Source organism: Sturnira hondurensis, unplaced genomic scaffold (genome assembly GCF_014824575.4).
Source record: "Sturnira hondurensis isolate 20B ecotype Veracruz unplaced genomic scaffold, ASM1482457v3 Scaffold0003693, whole genome shotgun sequence".
Taxonomy (NCBI): Eukaryota; Metazoa; Chordata; class Mammalia; order Chiroptera; family Phyllostomidae; genus Sturnira; species Sturnira hondurensis.
The window spans coordinates 9,966,096-9,985,818 of NW_028076324.1; the positions used below are offsets into that span (position 1 = coordinate 9,966,096).

At 51.1% G+C, this 19,723-nt stretch overlaps 1 protein-coding gene across 3 annotated transcripts; it reads right to left on the reverse strand.

The window, feature by feature from the left end:
- Positions 1-2,473: 2,473 nt before the first annotated feature.
- On the reverse strand, positions 2,474-19,387 carry PLIN3 (perilipin 3). Of its 3 annotated transcripts, none has more exons than XM_037042622.1 (8): positions 19,291-19,387; positions 16,605-16,686; positions 11,814-12,012; positions 11,550-11,632; positions 9,211-9,508; positions 7,582-7,781; positions 5,895-6,023; positions 2,474-3,314 (listed from the first exon to the last, which is right to left on the reverse strand). In XM_037042622.1, exons 2-8 carry the CDS (start codon positions 16,668-16,670, stop codon positions 2,973-2,975), a joined length of 1,317 nt encoding a protein of 438 aa, XP_036898517.1. In that variant the 5' UTR covers positions 16,671-16,686; positions 19,291-19,387; the 3' UTR covers positions 2,474-2,972. The 3 variants fall into 3 exon arrangements, with proteins under 3 accessions (XP_036898517.1, XP_036898515.1, XP_036898516.1); XM_037042620.1 differs by having other exon boundaries at positions 2,474-3,317; XM_037042621.1 differs by lacking the exon at positions 19,291-19,387 and adding an exon at positions 17,461-17,502 and having other exon boundaries at positions 2,474-3,317.
- Positions 19,388-19,723: the final 336 nt, after the last annotated feature.

A 19,723-nucleotide genomic window follows, 5' to 3' on the forward strand; every position in this document is an offset into this window, starting at 1 on the left:
GGCACCATCAGTGTGGTGCGAAGATGTTTCCAGTTACTGCAGCAAAACACATCGCAGCTTTCAGCTACCAGGAGGAATACTTAAGCCTGAGCAGTCAAGTGCAGCAGGAAGCGAGCTTTTCCTCCACAGGATGGGATAGTAGAAATTTTAGGCTCTGTGGACCTTGGACTTTGAAAAAAAACCCTCCCTTCCCCCCATCCCCCCCCCCCCCGCCCCCGTCTCAATCTTTAAGAGAGAGGGAATTTCCCCAGCACCACCAACAGTATTTTTTCTTTTTTTACAAAGAAAAGTCTGTGATTGCTCATCCATCAGAATAGGAGCGAACACAAAAGAGCAGACTGGACGCTGGGATGGATAAACAGTCTTCTAATTACATCACAACTGACTTTATGAAAGAACTTTGGAAAATATGTTGAAAGCCACCAAGTTCATGGAAACTTGCTAGACAAAAATAAGTAACTAATACATCCCATTTTGCAGAGGGGCGGGAACAACGATGAGCAGAGAAGCCAATCAGCCAAGTTCCTCCAGCAAGCAGGGTACACGCTGACAGACAAGAGCCCCAACTTGCTTGCCAGGCCCTCGTGGGCTCCAGGGCTGGCCTGCCCAGGCCGGAGACCTAGGTCCGCTACCACTCATGGACCAGGAGGCTGAGCAAATCACGTGTTTTCTACCTGCCTCAGTTCCCCCACCTCAAAAATTGGAAGATTAGTAGCAACCACCTCAAAGGGCTAAGATGAGGACGGGACTGACATCCACCAAGTACTCTCAGAAAAGCACCCAACTCACGGCCATGCTTGCTGCTAGCGGAGCATCAGTGTACAAAGAGATTTGTTCCCTGACAGATTAGCAGCCCTGTTTGGGGAACCTCGGTGACTCACTTAAGCAAAAGGCACGAAAATAAGTGTTTGGGAGGGAACCAACTAATTCACTGGTCCTCACCAGGGGGTGATTCTGCCCTCAGGGGATGTTGGGCAACATCTGAGGATAGATGTGGTTGTCATGACCTGGCATCAAGTGAACAGGGGCCAGGGATGCTGCTGAACATGCCACAGTGCCCACGACAGCCCCCCCCCCCAAAATGATCCAGTTTCAAATGTGCACTGTAACGAGGGGGGCGAACTCCAAGGTAACACCAGTATCAGGCTCTTTAAATGCACAGCCCCACGCAACCTTTGCAGCAGAGCTACAGTGAAGCTGGGTGTCAGGTGATGACACTGAGGGATAGGGAAGCAAAGGCCCCCACCTAGGGGCCCCCATCAAGGACCAGGGAGCTGGCCAGCAGACCAGTGTCCCATCACTGGACTGGGGCCAGGGATGCCCAGCCAGCACCGAGGAGCACAGAACCCTGGCCCTCGGGAACGTGCAGCAAATAGAACGAGTACAGGTTAGTGGCACTGAGGTCGCGGCTGAGAGCCGGTGACCCTACTCCCGAGCCATGTGCTTCTGTTCTGTCACCTCTAAAGAGGGGAGACCTAACTTGCAAGGCTGAGGAGATTGAAGGGGTATGTGTGAGAAGTGAGGGGAACAGCCTTGGGCCGAAACGGGCAGGGAAGGACTTGGCTTCAGTGTTGTAAGTAAAGGGCAGCAGAGCAGCGGGAACACAGCCAGCGACACCAGTGGACAAGCTGAGCTCTATTCAGTGGCAACTGGAAGTCCTTGCACCTGGCGTGAGCTCCCTGCAGCTGCTGCCAACAATGACCACAAACTAGAGGCTGAAAAAAGCCACAATGCATCCTCTTACAGTTCCAGAGGTCAGAAGTCTGAAATGAGTCTTATGGGGCAAAACTCAAGGTGCTGGCAGGGCTGGTTCTTCCTGGAAGCTTCAGGGGAAAGTCTGTTTCCTGCCTTTTCCAGCTTATGCAGGTGCCTGCATCCTTGGCTTGTGGTCTCATCCATCTTCAAGGCGAACAGCAGAGCATCTTCCCATCTCCGCTTCTGCCCTCACATCTCCACCTCTGACCCTCCCTCTGCCCTAAAGGACCCGCGTGATGACATCTAGGGCCCATCTGGGTAATCCAGGATTACCTCTCACCCCCAGATTCTTAACTGAATCCCATCTGCAGAGTCTCCTGAGTCAAGCAGAAAGGTCCTAGGGGTCAGATGTGGATGTTTGGGAGGGGTCGGCCTGCCACATGGTTCCCCACACACCTAAGAAGCTCCCTACAAAAGGCACAGCAGGCTGCTCGCTCTGCGACGTACCTATGACATGACATGGCCCGGGGGCAAGGCTCCGGCACACCAGGGTGGGGAGGAAAGGCCCTCGCAGCCTGCTCTTCTGTAATGCCCAGGACCAAATTTGATGACTCAAGGCCAAGCAAGTATGGCAAGCACACTGCTGACAACCAACATGGGTGCAGAACTTCAGGTTCAGTAGCAGGTCCATCCCTGTCCCACCCATGCCACACAGAGACCCCTGGAACTGCTCAGCTGCTGGGAAAACACACACACATACACACGCACGTGCTTGTACTTAGCTGCAGGTAAAATTTATTAAGGCAACACTGAAGCTCCAGGCACCTATGAGTTGCCAGGCAGGTCTCAGCCCGTCTGTTCCAGAAGGCGCCTGGGGAGCCCTGCCCCCACTCTGGGGCAGGCGGCTGACTTCACAGGACAGGGGTCCAAGTCTAGTCCCTTAAGACTAATGTCTGGGGCCTGGATGTAGAAAAGGAAGTGGGATGGGAGAACTAGATCCCTGGTTTTTAAGAAAGAAAAAAAACTAACAAACCTGGGAACTTCTAAAACAATTGTTTTAAAACCTTCTAGAAAAAAAATTTTCAGATACCTCACACTAATGACTGATACGGTCAGAACACGCGTCCTCCGGGCTGCGGGGTGGGACTGATCTGTGAGGGGAACCCAGCTTCCCAGGGCAGCAGCTGACAGGCTGAGGGGTGGGGGAAGGGGGTCCGGGGCTCCTTGCTGGCCCCCTAGGGGAGGAACTGAGATGCTGAGCCCCCTTACTGTCTATCCTACTTCTTTTCTTCTTGGGCTTTCTCAGCAACTCCGGGGGCGAAGGGCCCCACTACCCAGGTGATGGGTGTATTCTGGGCCACATACTCGACCATGTGGTCAAGGGCCTCCCGGGCTTTGGCAACTCGCTCCCGGCTCTGTGTCAGGACGCTGCTGGACAGGTCCTGGAAGGAGTGAATGCCAGAAAAGGTGGCCTGGAGGTCCTCCACCTGGCGCCGAGCCTGCTGCACCTGGTCCTTCACGTGGGTGGGCAGCCCCTGGATGCTGGACCCCAGCAAGGTGCAGGTGGCCTGCAGCTGCTGGGCAATGTCCCGGAACATGGTGAGTGTCTGGGACTCGACCTGCTGAGAAGGGAGAGTGGGTGGGGGGTGGTCAGGACCACTGCTTTGGGGGAAACTGGATCCAAAGATGGGGAAAAAGAAAATAGGGGTTCTACCGCCGACCTTCAGGAACATCATTGCATAGGAGAGGCCACCTAGCACTGTGCTTCGGAATACCCACTCTCAGAGTTCTGAACCTAAGATATACAGTCATCATGTAATCCAGCACGTCTACACAGAAACCCATACCCAAGTATACCTAGAGGTACTATTCACAGCGGTCAAAAGTGGAGACAACCTCGATGTCCATCAGCTGGTGAATGGATCATACAAGTGGTCCCTCACTGGAATATTACTCAGCCATGAAAAGGGTGAAGCTCTGACACTTGCTACAGTGTGGGTGGACCTTAAAACCATGATGTTCAGTGAGAGAAGCCAGATACAAAAGCCCATACTGTGTGTGCTTCCATGTATCTGAAGTGCCCAGAACAGGCGAATCCTCAGAGACAGGAAGTGGGTTAGGGGTGTTAGAGGTTGCGGGGAGGGCTGGGGAGTGACTGCTCATGGGCACAGGGTTTTTCTTTTGGGGTAAGTAGAAGGTCCTAACTGGATTGTGGTAAAAGTCCCGCACCCTGTAACTTACCATTTTTCAACTTTATGATGGTGCAAGAATGACATGCATACTTTGAATTTGGAATTTGGATCTTGTACTGGGCTACCAATACAGGATCTGATACTCTCCCAGGGTGCTGGCCGGCAGCAGAAGGGGATTTTGCCTTACCCCAGGGCACGTTCACAGTGGGCTGGGCCAAGCTGTCACTTTTGGTAGGTCTATTGAGTGAATTTTGACTTAGGATATTTTTGACTTATGAAGAGTTTATTGGGACATATCCCATTGTAAGTCAAGGAGCATCTGTATACCAAAGTCCACTGAGTCACACTTTAACTGGGTGAACTGTACAGGATGTGAATTATATCTTAAAAATGAAAGCTTAGAAAAAGTACAAGATATTTTTATATCTCGAAATTGTCTTTTTTTTTAATTAAAAAAAGAGAGAGAATATCTGGAATAACTTTCCGGCAGAAGTCATAAGCAGTTTAGATCTAGTCCTTGAAAATTCCTGCAGGCAGGAAGGAGGTCAGGACTGACGCGGGGCTGCCTTGGCGCCGCCGGCTGAGGGCTCTGGACCTGGCCCAGCAGGCGAGGGGCTGAGGAGAGCCAAATTCTGTGTTTTTTGCTGTTGCGTTCAGCGGTGGGGGGAGGGGAGATGGTTCTCTGCAGTTTGGGTCTCAGTGTTGAGCAGATGCATGTTTATAGAGATATTCACGGGATCTTTATAAACATCACTTTTGTAGCAGCATGTGCTTTACTTATGAACTCATTTAATCTTTTTAAAAAGATTTTATTCATTTTTAGACAGGGAGAAGGGAAGGAGAAAGAGATGGAGAGAAATGTTAATGTGTGGTTGCTTCTCATATGCCTCCTGCTGGAGACCTGGCCCGCAACCCAGGCACATGCTGTGACTGGGAATCGAACCAGCAGCATTTTGGTTCACAGGTTGGCACTAAACCCACTGAGCCACATCAGCCAAGGCATCTTTTAATCATATATATATATATATGACTTACATGTCAGAAAATTCACCCTTCTAAGTGTATGATTCAGTGGATTTTAGTATATTTGTGAGGTTATGCACCACCTCTAATTCCAGAACATTCCACCACCTCCAAAAGGAATTCCCTCCCCCAGCCCTTGGCAACCACGAATTCACTTTTTGTCTCTGTGGAGTTGCCTGTTCTAGACATTCCACATAAATGAAGTCATACAATATGTGGTCCTTTTTGTCTGGTTTCTTTGGCTGAGTGTAATACACTCACAGTTCACCCACGTCACAGCGAGCATCAGTGCCTCACTTCGCTTCCATCTGAGTGGTCCTCCATCACAGGGATGGGCCACATTTTGTTCATCCATCTACCCACTGGCGGACATCTGGGCTTTCCCCACTCTTTGCCCATTGCAAATAAGGCTGCTATGAACATTTATATACAAGTTTAGCTAGTTTCATCTTAACAGCGCTGCAGAAGGCCCTATATTCATATTCCGCTCACCAACGGTGAAACCAAGGCCCAGAGAGGTCAAGCTGAGAAGCTCTAGTATCAGTGCAGACCTAAGACTGGGGAGTGGGTACCATTCAGAACGAGGTACGAGAATCGTGTAAGGCGTTGGTCCAATGAAAGCTGAGATGAGGGAAGGTATAGGCGGCCAAAGTCAGAGCAGGAACAAGGGGCCAATGCTTGGGACAGACTGGAGGAATCACAGGAAGCTAGTAGTGGGTACACATGGGAGGACTTGATGGGACACTGTGATGGGGGAGGGAAGGTTACAAGAGTTTCAAGACATAGCTTAGCAGGTGGAGACACATCAATGTCAAGTGCCCCAGGTCCAGAAGCAACCCCCATACCCAAGAACAGAAAACTTGGCTGGGGAGTCCTAAAAGCAGGCGCAGGGAGGAGAGGCTGGGAGCATTCCAGGCAGGTCCTCTGGGCAGAGGTATGGAAAGGGCAGTCAGGGCCCCCAGCCCCCCACCCCACAGTGGGTACCTCTTGCTTTGGCAGGTCCCCCTCCATGCCCTGGAGCTGCTTCTTCTGGTTCCAGGTGAGCCACATCTGGGACAGTTTCTCCTGACCCTCCACCAGCTTCTGATCAACTCCCTGCTTGACAGTTTCCATCTGGAGCAGGAGAGAACGCGGTGAAGGAGGCTGCCTCCGGTGCCTGACCAAGGCCAGCAGGGCCCTGCTATCCTGGGAGAGGGAGGATTCCAGAGGCAGCAGCCCTGGGAGTCCTCTCATCTGAGATCAGGGGAGGGAAGGTGGGAGGGGTGTTGTTGTCACGTGGTTTCCATAGCTACAAAGCGGCCATACATTTTCTGCAGCCCCTCCCATTTTCATGTTTTCTCCTCCCTTGCAACTGGACCTGGCCACCTGAGCGGCTGTGACCACCAGAACACAGGAAGCACAAGCTTGAAAAGTGCTCTCGATGGAACATTACTCAGCCTGGAAAAGGAAGGAAATGCTGACATCTACTACAATGAGGATGAACCTTGAGGACATCACACTCGGTGAAACAAGCCAGACAGAGAACAAATACTGTGACTCCACTTCCATGAGGTCCTTAGAGGAGTTAGAGTCACGGAGACACAAAGATGGTGGCAGCCAAGGGCTGGGGTAGGCCATGGGGTGTGTCTAATGGGGACAGACTTCCGATTTGGGAAGATGAGAAAGTTCTGGAGCTGGACAACGGGAATGGCTGCACAGCAAAGTGAATCACTTAATGCCACTGAGCTGTGCTTACAAATGGTGATGATGGTAAATTTTCTCATGTGGGTCGCCACAACTGAAAATATTTTTAAAAAGAAGAGATATACTTAGCAGAGGTAACAGCAGCAATTTAGCTCTTTAGGGAACAGAGAAATAAAACAACTGGGTGGGGGGATTTGACTGTGAAGAGGCAGGGGGACTTTATGGGGTAGTAGTGATAAGTCCATTTACATTTATAAAACTCCTCCAATGGTACGTTTTAAAAGGGGTGATTTTTGTTGTGTATAAATTGTACCTCTATGAAAACCACTTAAAACAAAACAAAAAGAAAATGGGTTTTAGGTGTTCTCGCTGCACCCGGGTCCCTCAGCTGCCTGCAGGGGAAGGAAGGGCTGGTTTGCTGAAGGAGGAGCCCACGGTGAGAGGCCCAGCCTCCAGCCCACCCATGGGGCTGAACTGTGTCCACCCCAAATGCACATGTTGAAGTCCTCACCCCCAGTCACAGAACGTAATTTGGGCATTAACCCAAACTGACATTAACCCAATTTGTAGATTGGGTTAAAGAGGTGATGGAGATAGAATGAGGTCATAAGAGTGCGCCTTAATCCAGTGAGACTGGTGTCAGTCTATAAGATCAGGACAGACACGCACAGAGGGATGACCATGTGAGGACACAGGAAGAAGACAGCTGTGGCCAAAAAGACAGACCTCAGGAAATCCCAACCCTGCCAGTGCCTTGATCTTGGACTTCCAGCCTCCAGAACTAAGACAATAAACGTCTGTTGTTTAAGTCACCAAGACTATGTGACTTTGTTATGGTGGCCCCTGCAAACTCATCTAGGACCACAGCCGCATGAACCAGCAGCCCAGGCGGTGTGCAGAATGGTGAGCGATAAGCCACTAGGTTTGGGGAGGGCTCATGAGAGTGAATGCTTCTGTGCCACGCCCCCACACCTGGGCAGGCCCTCACCAGGCTGAGTGCCTGCGCCAGCTGCAGCAGGGCCTCCTGGGCCCTCTGCCTGGTGTGCTGCAGCTTTCCCAGTGAGTGTTGGTAGGCCCGCTGGCGCAGCCGCTCCGACAGGGAGCCCAGACGCACGAAGTAGCTCTGCTCCTGCCGCTGCTGCTGCACTGAGGCCATGTCAAAGCCCTCCACGGATGTGGCAAGGTGGGCTGCAGAAGGGAGGCAAGAGAAGCATCGTGAAGGCTGGGACGCAGACAGAGCACGCAGCTCAGGCTCCCCTGGGGCACACCAGGGTATGGCCCCTGGGTCTCATGCAGACTACTCAAGTTTATGTGGGTCTGATGCTTGCAAGCTTGAAGCCTCGGAGTGAAGGATTTCCCTACTTTTGTTTTCCCCATCTGCAGAATGGGTATGTTGAGAACCAAACTTCCCATAATTGAGAGGTCTTAGACTAACATGAGGGTCTGCCAACTACAGCCCATAGGACACATCCATCCTGCCTCCGGTTTTGCCCAAATGGTGAATGCAACAACTGTAGCTGTAGCTGGAAAACCCTATCTAGCCTGTCTTCAGCTTTTTTCTGTTCTCCCCAATGTTTGGCTCCTCATTCAAACAAACCAGCCCTGGCCAGTGGGCCAGGGCCAAGCTGCACTCTGGATAGAGCATGGTGCCTACTTAGGCACAGCCCCCACGGGCCCTTGCAGTCATGGGCCTTGAAGGCCGCTGCGCCAGCACACTGGGCATGTGTACAAAGGAGCACTGCCTTCAAGTACAGACCGTGAGTAGGACTGGCTGCTTGGTCTCCAATGGATGCACCCCCAGTTTGTCTGTTTGTCTTCATTTGTGCCCCAATCTGGTTCTGTCTCCGTTTTCACTGGCCTGGACCAGGGGCATCTTTTTTGCCCTGGTCCCTCAGCTCTCTCCCTTGCCTTCCAGTCTGTCCTCCCTGAAGCAGCCACCAGGGGGCGCCTGTAAGTCCCTAAGTCAGATCCAGACCCTCCTCTGCTCAGGCCCACCTTCCTCAGGGTAGGACCCTTGGACCTCCCCTTGCCCCACACTGCCCTGTATCACTTGCCCCTGTCCTCTCCCCACTGCCTTCACTCTCTCTCTCTGCTCCTCATTCTCTTCTGTTCCAGCCGCAGGGGCCTCCTAGCTGTTCCTCCAACACACCAGGCAAGGTCCTGCCTCCGGGCCTTCAAATTCGCTGTTTCCTCTCCCAGGATCATTCTTCTTTTAGACGTCCAGAGGGGTAACTCCCTTCTTCCTCCAGCTCTGTGCTCAAACACCACTTGCCCGTGGGGCCTCTGAGAACGCAAACTTCCTCCTCCATGCTGTGTTCCGAAACCCTCCCACACCCCGTCCTGGCATGCCGTTCTTTTCTCTCAAGCACTGGCCCTCGTTTCTGCCATCAACTCCATAAAGCGGGGGCTCCTGTCTTGCTCACTGACTGTGCCCCTGTGTCCAGGGCAGGTGCCCAGAGGGTGCTTCAGTCCCTGAAAATTGCCCAGACTCCTCTGTTGTTCCCCTCACCCCCCACCCCATCCCCAGCATGTCTGTTCATTTAAAGGTTCACTCAGATGGATAGACTCCAGGTGGCTGAGAGGGTGAGAGGGTCCCACGCCCCTGGGCCACACTTACCTAGCTCGGAGTCTGTCATAGGCAGGTGGTTGTCCACCCACTCCTCTGACTTGCCCAACACTGTGTCCACTCCGCTCAGCACCATCTGGCCCACACGGGACCCCATGACTGAGTGGACGCTGCTGGTCACCACGGACTTGGTCATGTCCACTCCGCTCTGCACAGCTCCCCGGGTCACATCTACTGCCTCTGTCATTCGGGTGGCCACTGTGTCCTTGGCACTGGACACTGTGTTGGACACGGCTTCCCGGGCCCCTGACACCCTGGACGACACGAGTTCCTTGGTATCCGCCAGGACCTGCGAGTCAGGCCAGCATCAGCATCACTGCACGCCCTCCACACGTGGGCAGCCCCACCCCTGCACCCCAACCTCCAGGGCGGCCCAAGGGCCAACAGCGACTCTGCTATCGCAGTTAAGACCACTTCTCAGGAGCCAGCCAGTCTGGTTCGAATCCCCGGCTTGATACTTCTTAGCAGTGTTGCCTCAGGCTGATCACTCCCGTCTGTGCCTCAGTCCTCCCAGGGCCACACTGCCCAATACGGTAGCCACTAGTTACATGTGGCTATTTAAATGTAAAATAATTAAAACTAAATAAAATGTGATTGAAAGCAGGGTCTCAGAGATATAGGTCTACCCATGTTCATGGCAGTGTTATGCACAACAACCAAAGAGCAGAAGCAACCCAAAGCAATCCACTGACGGACAGATGGATGAACATGACGTGGTCTGCCCAGACAACGGGACATTATTCCACCTTAAAAAGGAAGAACACAATGACATGCTACCACATGGATGAAGTGTGGAGACACTACGCTCAGTGAAACAGAGCCACAGAGACAGGAAGTAGATGGTCGGGGCTGGGGCAGGGAGCTGGGGAGTGATGTCCCCTCAGTGGGGACACAGTGACAGTTTGGGAAAGTTCTGGAGACAGATGGTGGGGACGGCTGCACAACAGTGTCAGTGTGGTTAATGCTGTTGAGCTATGCACTCAGAAGTAGTTAAGATGGTAAATTTGATGTTATAAAAAAACGAATGTAACTTGTGCACCGATGTTCATAGCAGTGTGATTCATAGCAGCCAAAAAGTGCGGGCAACCTAAAATGTCCGTCAACAGATGAATGAACAGCAAAACGTGGTCCATCTGTGAACAGGCGTCAAGCACTGACACTCACTGTAAGGTGGTCGGACCCTGGAATGATGGTGCTCAGTGAGAGCAGCCAGACCCAAAAGGCCACATTTATGTGAAATGTCCAAAGCAGGTAAATCCAAAGGGACAAGAAGTAAATAAATTAGTGGTTGCCAGGGGTTGGGATGTTTCATGGGAAGGAAAATAACAGCCAAGGTGTTATTTTGGTGGGGCAGGGGCGGGGCGGGGGGGGGATGGATAAAATGTTCTAAAATGAATGGTGAAGATTACAAAGTAGCTATTCAAATTTACAATAATTAAAATTAGCAGTTGAGTTCCTCAGTCACACTAGACACATTCGAAAGAGTCAGCAGCCTTATGTAGCTGATGGTCCCCCTACTGGACGGTGAAGACCAAGAACATGGACCTCAGAGGAAGTTCTACTGGGCCGTGCCGAGCTAGAGTCTTTAAGAGGGAAGGGGCCCTGGCTGGTGTAGCTCAGTGGATTGAGCACGGGCCTGCGAACCAGACGATCAAGGTTCGATTCCCAGTCAGGGCACATGCCTGGGTTGCAGGCCAGTTCCCAGCAGGGGATGCATAAGAAGCAACCATACATTGATGTTTCTCTTCCTCTCTCCTTCCCTTCCCCTCTAAAGATAAATAAATAAAATATTTTTTAAAAAAAGAGGGAAGGGAAGGCCTTCAAAGAGGTGTGATTAGAACACAGACCTGAAAACCTGGTCCACAAAGAAGAAACTGTGTGTGCAAAGGCCCTGGGGTGGGACTGAGCCGGGTGTGCTCATTGTCTTCGCTTCCCCTAACGGCCCAGAATGAGTGCCATGTGGGCAGGAACTGTCTCCACAGCTGTGTCTGGTCACTATGTCACTGACCAGGGAGTAGGAAGGCCGACGTGACTGCAGTGCAGCAAGAGAGGTGGGTGGTGAGGGTGGGGCCATGTGAGTGTGGGGAGGGCTTTGGCTTTTCTCTGGGCAAGGTGGGAGACAGGAGGGGGTTGTGAGCACACCTGGCTGGGTTTGAGAATATCTGTCCAGCTGCCCAGGGGGGAGTAGGGTTGGGGTGTAGGGGCACATTTAGAGGAGCAGACAGGGAGTAAGCTGTTGCACCTGTCTCTTCTAGTTAAAGGGAGGCCACCGACCCAGCACCCGGGTAGGCCCCTGCTACCTCAGGGCTCCCTTGGCGGAGGTCCATTACCTTCTCTGGCTGTTGCTGTAGGATGGGCAGGTTCTCCTCCAGCTTATCGAGCCCCCTGTGGGCGTAGCCACTGGCTGATGTGACTACAGGAGGTGGAAGAAGACAAAAATATGTGGGTTACCGCACGTGAGCATGGCCCAAGGTCCCAGGAAGGTCAGCCACTGGTTTGGGGGTAACAGGGCCAAGGGTGGGGCAGCGCCCCCCGTGCCCCCCCCCCCCCGTGAACAGCCAGGGGCATTCCATGTTCTTTGGGACTTCGCTCACTCTGGGGCTCCAGCTTGGACAGGATGGGCTGGGCCCCACTGATGGCCGCTGCTGTGAGGGTCTTCACGCCTTTCTCCGCTGCATCACAGACAGTCTTGATATGGGGGTAGCTCTCCTTGGTGGAGCTGTAGGCCGCCGACACCATGCCACAGGTGGAGCTGATGAGGGGCATGTTGGCCACTCGGCCCACCACGCTGGGCTGGAGGGAGAAGCAGCTGAGGCAGGCTGGGCCGGGGGAGGGGAGGCAGGAGGGCTGGGCCAGAAACTCCAGTGCTGGCCAGGGAAGTGGCTCAGCTCACCCTTGCTTTGGGCCCACGGGATTGCACAATCCAGGAACTCCAGGGTTCCACCATGTGCTTCCTTTGTCTCAGCTCTGCAGCTCATTTGTCTGGACGTGACTTTGACACCCACTGTGTGCCAGGGAGGAACAGGACGAGAACCCTACTCTCACAGAGTTTAGGGTCTAAAGCTGGGGTCTGCTGACCATGATCCACCACCTGATGTTTTTATTCTTGTGTTTTTTCCAATAGCTTTATTGAGATCAAGTTCACACATCACACAGATCCTAGCATTTTTAAAGAGCACAATTCAGTGTTTCTGGTACATCCACGTGGCCGTGCGACCATCACCACTGACTGCAGACCTTCCCCATCACCCCAGAAGGGAGCTGGTGCCTGCCTGTCCCCGCCTCCCGCCAGCCCCCGGCACTACCAGTCTGCTCTCTGGCTCTGAGTTTGCCTATTCTGGACATTTTCTATCAATGAGATCATGGTTTCTGTGGCCTTTTGTGTCTTTTTCACTGAGTAATGTTTTCAGTGTTCATTCATGTAGTAATGTATGCAAATGTGTAAGATTTTTTTTAATGGTAGTAAAATAAAGCCCTGGCCGGGTGGGTCAGTTGGTTGGAGCATCAATCACACCCCAAGAAATTGCAGCTTTGATCCTCAGTCAGAGCACATATCGGAGGCAACCCATCAATGTTTCTCACTCACAGGGATATTTCTCTCTCTCCAAAATCAACAAAACACATCCTTGGGCGAGGATTAAAATACATACATACATAATTAAATAAATTATAGTGAAACAGAGATAACATAGAATGGACCACTTTAACTATTTGTAAGCATACCGTTTAGTAGCGGTAAGTACGTTCACACTGTTGTACAACCACCACCTCCATCTGTCTCCAGGACTTCCTCATCTCCCCAAACTGACACTCCGACCCCAAGAAACACTCACTCCCCCTCCCCCAGCCCTGGGCCCCCACTGGCCACTTCCTGTCTCTGGGGATCTGACTCCCCTGGGAACCTGATATGAGTGGGATCCCACAGAACTTGTCCTCCTGTGTCTGGCTTATTTCACCAAGCATGTGTTCAAAGTTCATCCATGGGGCAGTGCGTGCTGGTATTTTATTCCTTTTATGCCTAAATAATATTCCATTGCTGCTTAGTTTTATAAAGTTTTCTTGATATATAGCCACACCAGAATAGGTAAACCCGTAGACAGAAAGCAGAGCAGTGGTTGTCGGGGGCTGGGGGGTGGAGGAAATGGGAGTGGCTATTAATGGGGCTGGGGTTTCCGTTTGGGTGGTGATAAAGTTCTGGAATTACATAGTGGGGATGGTTGCACATTGTGAATGTGCTTAATGCCACTGCAGTGTCTATTCTTTTTAAAACATATATTTTATCGATTATGCCATTACAGTTGTCCCATTTCCCCCTCTTCATTCCCCTCCACCCTGCACACCCCCTCCTACCCACGTTCCCCACCTTTAGTTCATGTCCATGGGTCATACATAGAAATTCTTTGGCTTCTGCATTTCCTATACTACTCATAAACTCTCCCTATTTTCTGCCCACCATTTATGCTACTTACTCTTTGTACCTCTTTCCCCTCTCTCCCCCTCCTATTCTGTTGCTAACCCTCCAGGTGATCTCCATTTCTTTTTTAAACAACAGCTGTTTTACCTACTTTAAAAAAAAAGATTTTATTTATTTATCTTTTAGAGGGGAAGGAAAGGGGAGAAGGAGAGAAATATCAATGTATGGTTGCCCCTTGTGAGTCCCCTGCTGGGAACTGGCCTGCAACCCAGGCATGTGCCCTGACTGGGAATCAAACTGCGATCATGTGGTTCGCAGGCCCGTGCTCAATCCACTGAGCTACACCAGCCAGGGCCAGGTGATCTCTATTTTTGTGGTTCTGTTCCTGTTCTAGCTGTTTGCTTAATTTGTTTTTGTTTTAGGTGTGGTTAATAATTGTGAGTTTGCTGTCATTTTACTATACATGTTTTTTATTTTTTTCTTAGATAAACCCCTTTAATATTTCATATAAGGGCTTGGTGATGATAAACTCCTTTAACTTGACCTTATCTGAGAAGCACTTTATCTGTCCTTCCATTCTAAATGAAAGCTTTGCTGGATGGAGCAATCTTGGATGTAAGTCCTTGCCTTTCATGACTTGGAATACTTCTTTCCAGACCCTTCTTGCCTGTAAGGTCTCTTTTGAGAAATCAGCTGACAGCCTAATGGGAACTCCTTTGTAGGTGACTGTCCCCTTATCTCTTGCTGCTTCTAGGATTCTCTCCTTCATTTTCATCTTGGCTAATGTAATTATGATGTGCCTTGGTGTGCTCCTTCTTGGGTCCACCTTCTTTGGGACTCTCTGAGCTTTCTGGATTTCCCAGAAGTCTATTTCCTTTGCCAGACTGGGGAAGTTCTCCTTTATTATTTGTTCAAATAAGTTTTCCACTGTGGCTGTTCTTCTTCCCCTTCTCGTACCCCTATAATTCGGATGTTGGAATGTTTAAAGATGTCCTGGAGGTTCCTAAGCTTCTCCTCATTTTTAAAAATTCTTGTTTCTTCATTCTCTTCTGGTTGGATGTTTCTTTCTTCCTTCTGGTCCACACCGTTGATTTGAGTCCCAGTTTCCTTCCTTCACTATTGGTTTCCTGTGCATTTTCCTTTATTTCACTTAGCATTACTTTCATTTTTTCATCTAATTTGTGACCAAATTCAACCAAGTCTGTGAGCATCCTGATCATCAGTGTTTTGAACTGCATCTGATAGGGTGGCTATCACTTTGTGGCTTAGTTGTATTTTTTCTGGAGCTCTGATCTGTTCTTTCATTTGGGCCATTTTTTTTTTATCAGCATGCCTGTTCTGTAGTGAGGGGCTGGGCCTTAGGTGTTCACCAGGGCAAGTCAACTCAGTTGCTGGGTTGTGACGCAGTGTGTGGGGAAGGGGTCTGAAAGGGAACAATGGCGCTTGCTCTGCTCTCTGCCTGATTTCAGTCACTTCCTCCACTACCCACAAGCAAATTAGGCCCTTCTGGTGCTGATTCCTGGGTGGATGGGCTTGTGTACATTCTAGGACCTTGTGGGTCTCTCCAGTGAACTCTCCTGTGAGGCTGGGAGTCTCTCCCTCTGCCGCCTCAACCCCTACAGGTGTTTTCAATCAGTGGTTTGAGGCTTTATTTCCCCGAGCTGGGACTCTGGGTTGTGAGGTCTGTCTTGATCCCTGGATGTTCCTCCCAGTTTATCCGCACGAGACTGTGGGACTGCCCGCTCCACCAGACACGGCCTTGCTCCCCCGGAGCCTCTCCGTGCAGCTGCCCATCTCCACCCCTCCTACCGGTCTGGATGGATGTTTCTTCTTTAACTCCTTGGTTGTTGGACTTCCACAGTTTCCTTTTCTGTCAGTTCTGGTTGTTCTTTGTTCTTAAATTGTTGTTGTCCTTCTTGTGACTGTGCGAGGAGGCACAGTGTGTCTATCTACGCTTCCATCTTGGCTGAAGTCCTGCATATTCTTTAAAATGGTTAAAATAGCATATTTTATGTTATGTGTATTTTGCCAAAAATTTTTAAAAGATTTTATTTATTTTTAGAGAGGGGGAGGGGGAGGGAGGGGGAGGGGGGGGGTCTTTCCCCGAGCTGGGACTCTGGGTTGTGAGGTCTGTCTTGATCCCTGGATGTTCCTCCCAGTTTATCCGCATGAGANAGAGAAACATCAATGTGTGGTTGCCTCTCGCACACCCCCTACTGGGGGCCTGACTAGCAACCCAGGCCTGTGCTCTGACTGGGAATCAGAACCTGCAACCCTTTGATTTGCAGCCCGGCACTCAATCCACTGGGCCACACCAGCTAGGGCTATTCTACCACGATTTTTAAAAAGGAATGAGACAAATGAGACACACTACACAGGTGAACCTCTAGAACATCACACTCAGTGAAAGAAGAATCTCACAGAGACAGAAACTAGCTGAGTGGTTGCCAAGGAGGAAGTGGGAAGGAATGGTGACCGCTACTGGGTATGGGGCTTCCTTTGGGTGAGACAAAAAATGTTCTAACACTATGGTGGTGATAACTGTGTAACTTGATAGTTCACTAAAAAAAGACTCAATTGCACTCTGTGTAAGGGTGAATTTTATGATATGTAGATGATACCATAATAATCTATTAAAAAGGGAATTTATTTAAACTGGGGAGTGGGGAATAGTGACTGACTTCTTGGAAGGAGGGTCCTAAGAGAACCTCCAGAGGCAGAAAACGTTTGTCTGGGTGAAGTGTCGGGCAGTTTGGACCGTACCCCTGTTCTCCCAAGAGCCTCTGAGATTCCCAGTTCTCCTGCCCCAACTTGTTAGTGGGACACCTGTTAGAGGTATGTTGGCTGGCTTTCCCCAGCCCAGTCAGAAGGACATTTCTTCACCCCCATGTGCTGCCAGCAGCTCCCTGGCTCCGTTCCATGGTACCATGATGCAGGAAGCCTTACCCCATAGATGCAAGACCTTCCTCACCTGCTGTACCGGTTCTTCAGCTGTCACCTGGGTATTGGCAGGGGCTTCTGTATCGTTGGTAGACATTTCTCAGAAGCACGTGCTGTGGACACATGGACTAGTCAGGTACAGCCCTTCCCCCAATTCTAAGAGCTCTGCCTCTCAGTCCTTAATATGCACCTGTGGGCCCATTCAAGAGCAGGTGCTTAGTCAGCAGGGTTGAGAGTATGCATTTCTAACAAGCTCCCCGTTACTGCTGATCCACCTGACCCAGGGCTATACCTTGAAAGGCAAGGTCAACTTACAGCCTCAGGAGAGCTCAGCTGTACTATAACTCCAGACACACCCATGGAGCAAAACCTCTGTGGATGGCAACTTGCCAATAACTATCAAGTTTCAAGATGCATCTTCCCTTTGACCCAGAAACCTCACTGTGGGGACAGTCTCACACTTGTACTGCCAAGTGGGCAAAGGGGGGTGTGCCTGTGTTAGCCACAAGAAGACACTGGTAACAACCTGTCTGCCCAGCAGGAGACCAAAGAAAATATTAGGTTAGCCTAGTGCCTGGCAAAAGGAGAATTTACATGTAATTGACATGGACCAAGATACTGTAAAGAGACAAAGGTGTGGATGGGGCAAAAGTGTGAATGGGGTGTAAAAGAATCTTTAAATGTTTTTTAAAATTGAGTTGTAGAGAGAAACGTGGATTTGTTGTGCCACTTGTTCATGCATTCATTGTTTGATTCTTACATGTGCCCTGACTGTGGACTGAACTTACAACTTTGGCATATTAAGATGACACTCTAACTGACGGAGCTACCCTGCCAGGGTGTACAGAATCTTTAAAGAGACACAGGAAACTGTTAAAAGTGGCCACCTTTTAAAGAGGAAGATCAGGTAACTAGGGCAAGCTTCTGACTTTTGAGGCAGGTAGATAATATTACCTGTTCAAAAATAATTAAGCTAAAAAAAAAGAAGAAAGAAAAGAAAGTGTTAGAAAGACCATGCCTGGCCCCATTGCAAACCAATCAAGTGAGACTCGGGGGTGAGAAGGGCGAGGAAAGCCCTCCCCCCCTGCCGTGAGTCTACTGCACACATTTGCAGGTGAGATAGGAGCCATAGGTATGCCTCATTTTCCTGGCCAGGTGAGAAGAGATGGGTAGCAGATCCTCACGTTAGATTCCAGGAGTCTCAGTTCTGTCCACACTGTGCTCTACATTGGTTAAGGAGCTTCTTCTCCCCTAGCCTCAGCCCTCTTACCTGAAAAATAGGGCTAACGGTAGTTAGCCTGCCTTAAAGGCTGGTCCCACAGGTAATCCTGGAGTGAGCTTGTTGAGAACCCACGACCCACTATTCCTCACGACCTGAGAGTTTCCTTCTAGAGGAAAGGAGTCCAGATGTGTTTCACCATCCCCGAAGTGGAAGCCGACGTTTTCAGAGCACCAGTTCTGGAGTCTCAACCAGGTTCTAATCCCACTTTGCATCTCACTAGCAGTGAGAGCTTGAAAAGGCATCACCCCTCCTTGAAGTGGAGCTTGCTACATCTATACCTATTAGCTTAGATAACCATGTCTAGCTCAGAGTAGGGCGGAATTCCCTGTAGATTGGAGAATAGGCTGAACATGTGAGGCTTAGCCTGGCACATAGTAGTTGCTCAATGAATAGACCCATGTGACACCACGTACATGTACATGTGGATGCCACAGAAACAAGATTCCTGTGTGTTCCTGAGGTATCAACTTGTTACCCAAGCTCCTCAGCCAACTGGGAAGTGGGGTGAAAAGACATACCTGTCCCTGTTGGCCATTGCCTACATCCCCCTCACCTTCTTCTAAGCCTGAGCTCACCTGGGCAGCTTAGAGGTCCTCTCTTGAACCACTTTAACCAAGGGTGACCATGCAGATGTCTGCACCCCATTAAAGTTTTTGGGGTCCACAACCTGCCTGCAGCCGCCAGAGCAAGAGCTGGCTGGAACTGGGTGGAATTGAGCAGCCCGCCCTGTGACTGCCAGGATACCCTAAGATCCAACTTCCGGTCTCCAGAGCCTGACCCCTTATCTTAGTGCTTACACAGGTCCCAAGGACTCAGATAAGGGGTGGCCTTCCCTCCCTCAACCCTACCCGCATCCCTTGGCCTTGGGCAATCCGCTGGCCACACCCACCCAGGGAAGGGGGCGGGGTTCGATTCACCTCTGATCTCTGGGGGTCAGGAGCTGGGGTAAGGGAGGGCCACAGGCAGCAGAACCATTTACGGGGAAGGGGGATCTGCTAGGCAGAAGGAGCTCCATGGTGAGTGTGGGGGGAGACTCTGAAGTCCTAGGGAGGGCGGAATTCCAGAGCAGGACGGGCTTCAGCTTGCCCCCAAATGGCGTTTGCAAGCAAAGTAAACACACTAAATTTGGCAAGCCTGTTGTTTGGGATGGGGGATTTCGCCCCACCGCTCGATTCTGCCATTTCTAGGGGACTCTTTCGCAACTCCCCCGCCAAAGTCCCAGGAATTAAGAAGAGAGAGTTTGAAAGTCTGAGCCTGTTCCAGAAGTTGGATTGGGGGTAGGGGAGGGGTGATCAGCCAGGGCTGGAGACCCTCCCCCAGGCCACAGAGACCAGAAGAGCGCCCAGGAAGGCCCTCTCCGCCGCTTCCACCCCTGGGGCGTCCCAAGACTCAGTGGGTCCCGTCCCCCACCTCAATCGGTCACCCCGCCTCTCACCGCAGTCAGCGGGACGTCCAGGGCTCAGCCACCACGACTTTGAGGTTACAGCTTCAAAACCGTCCGGGGTAGGTCTAGGGCGGGCCTTTATACCAGGACGGCACCCGCGAGTGACGAGTGACGGTTCGAACGACCAATCCGGTTGGGGGTCACCAGACCACGCCCCTCTCTGCCAGGACGTGGAAGTCACTTGGGAAGTTCGGGAAGGGCCGGTTTTGGGAGTCGGGCACACCGTCTGAGAGTTGCCCAGGGGTTGGGGATCCCGCTATAGGACACCGGATTCAACTAAACACACCTCAGCCCTCCCTAGAGACCCTATGAACTTGGCTTTGGGAGGTAAGCGCGATTCTGGGGTTCCCCTGCCCCGCTTTCTCCGGTAGCCAAACCGAGGCTGTAAGAACTGGGTGTGTCTGGGACGACGTCTGCATGGGCG

Excerpts from the sequence above, each read along its gene's own strand:
- PLIN3 (XM_037042620.1), bottom strand. The coding sequence starts at position 16,670 with ATGTCTACCAACGATACAGAAGCCCCTGCCAATACCCAGGTGACAGCT. Across the intron at positions 11,633-11,813 it reads GTCCAAGCTGGAGCCCCAGA|TCACATCAGCCAGTGGCTAC; the intron begins GTGAGCGAAGTC and ends CACCTCCTGTAG. Across the intron at positions 3,318-5,894 it reads GGGACCTGCCAAAGCAAGAG|CAGGTCGAGTCCCAGACACT; the intron begins GTACCCACTGTG and ends CTCCCTTCTCAG.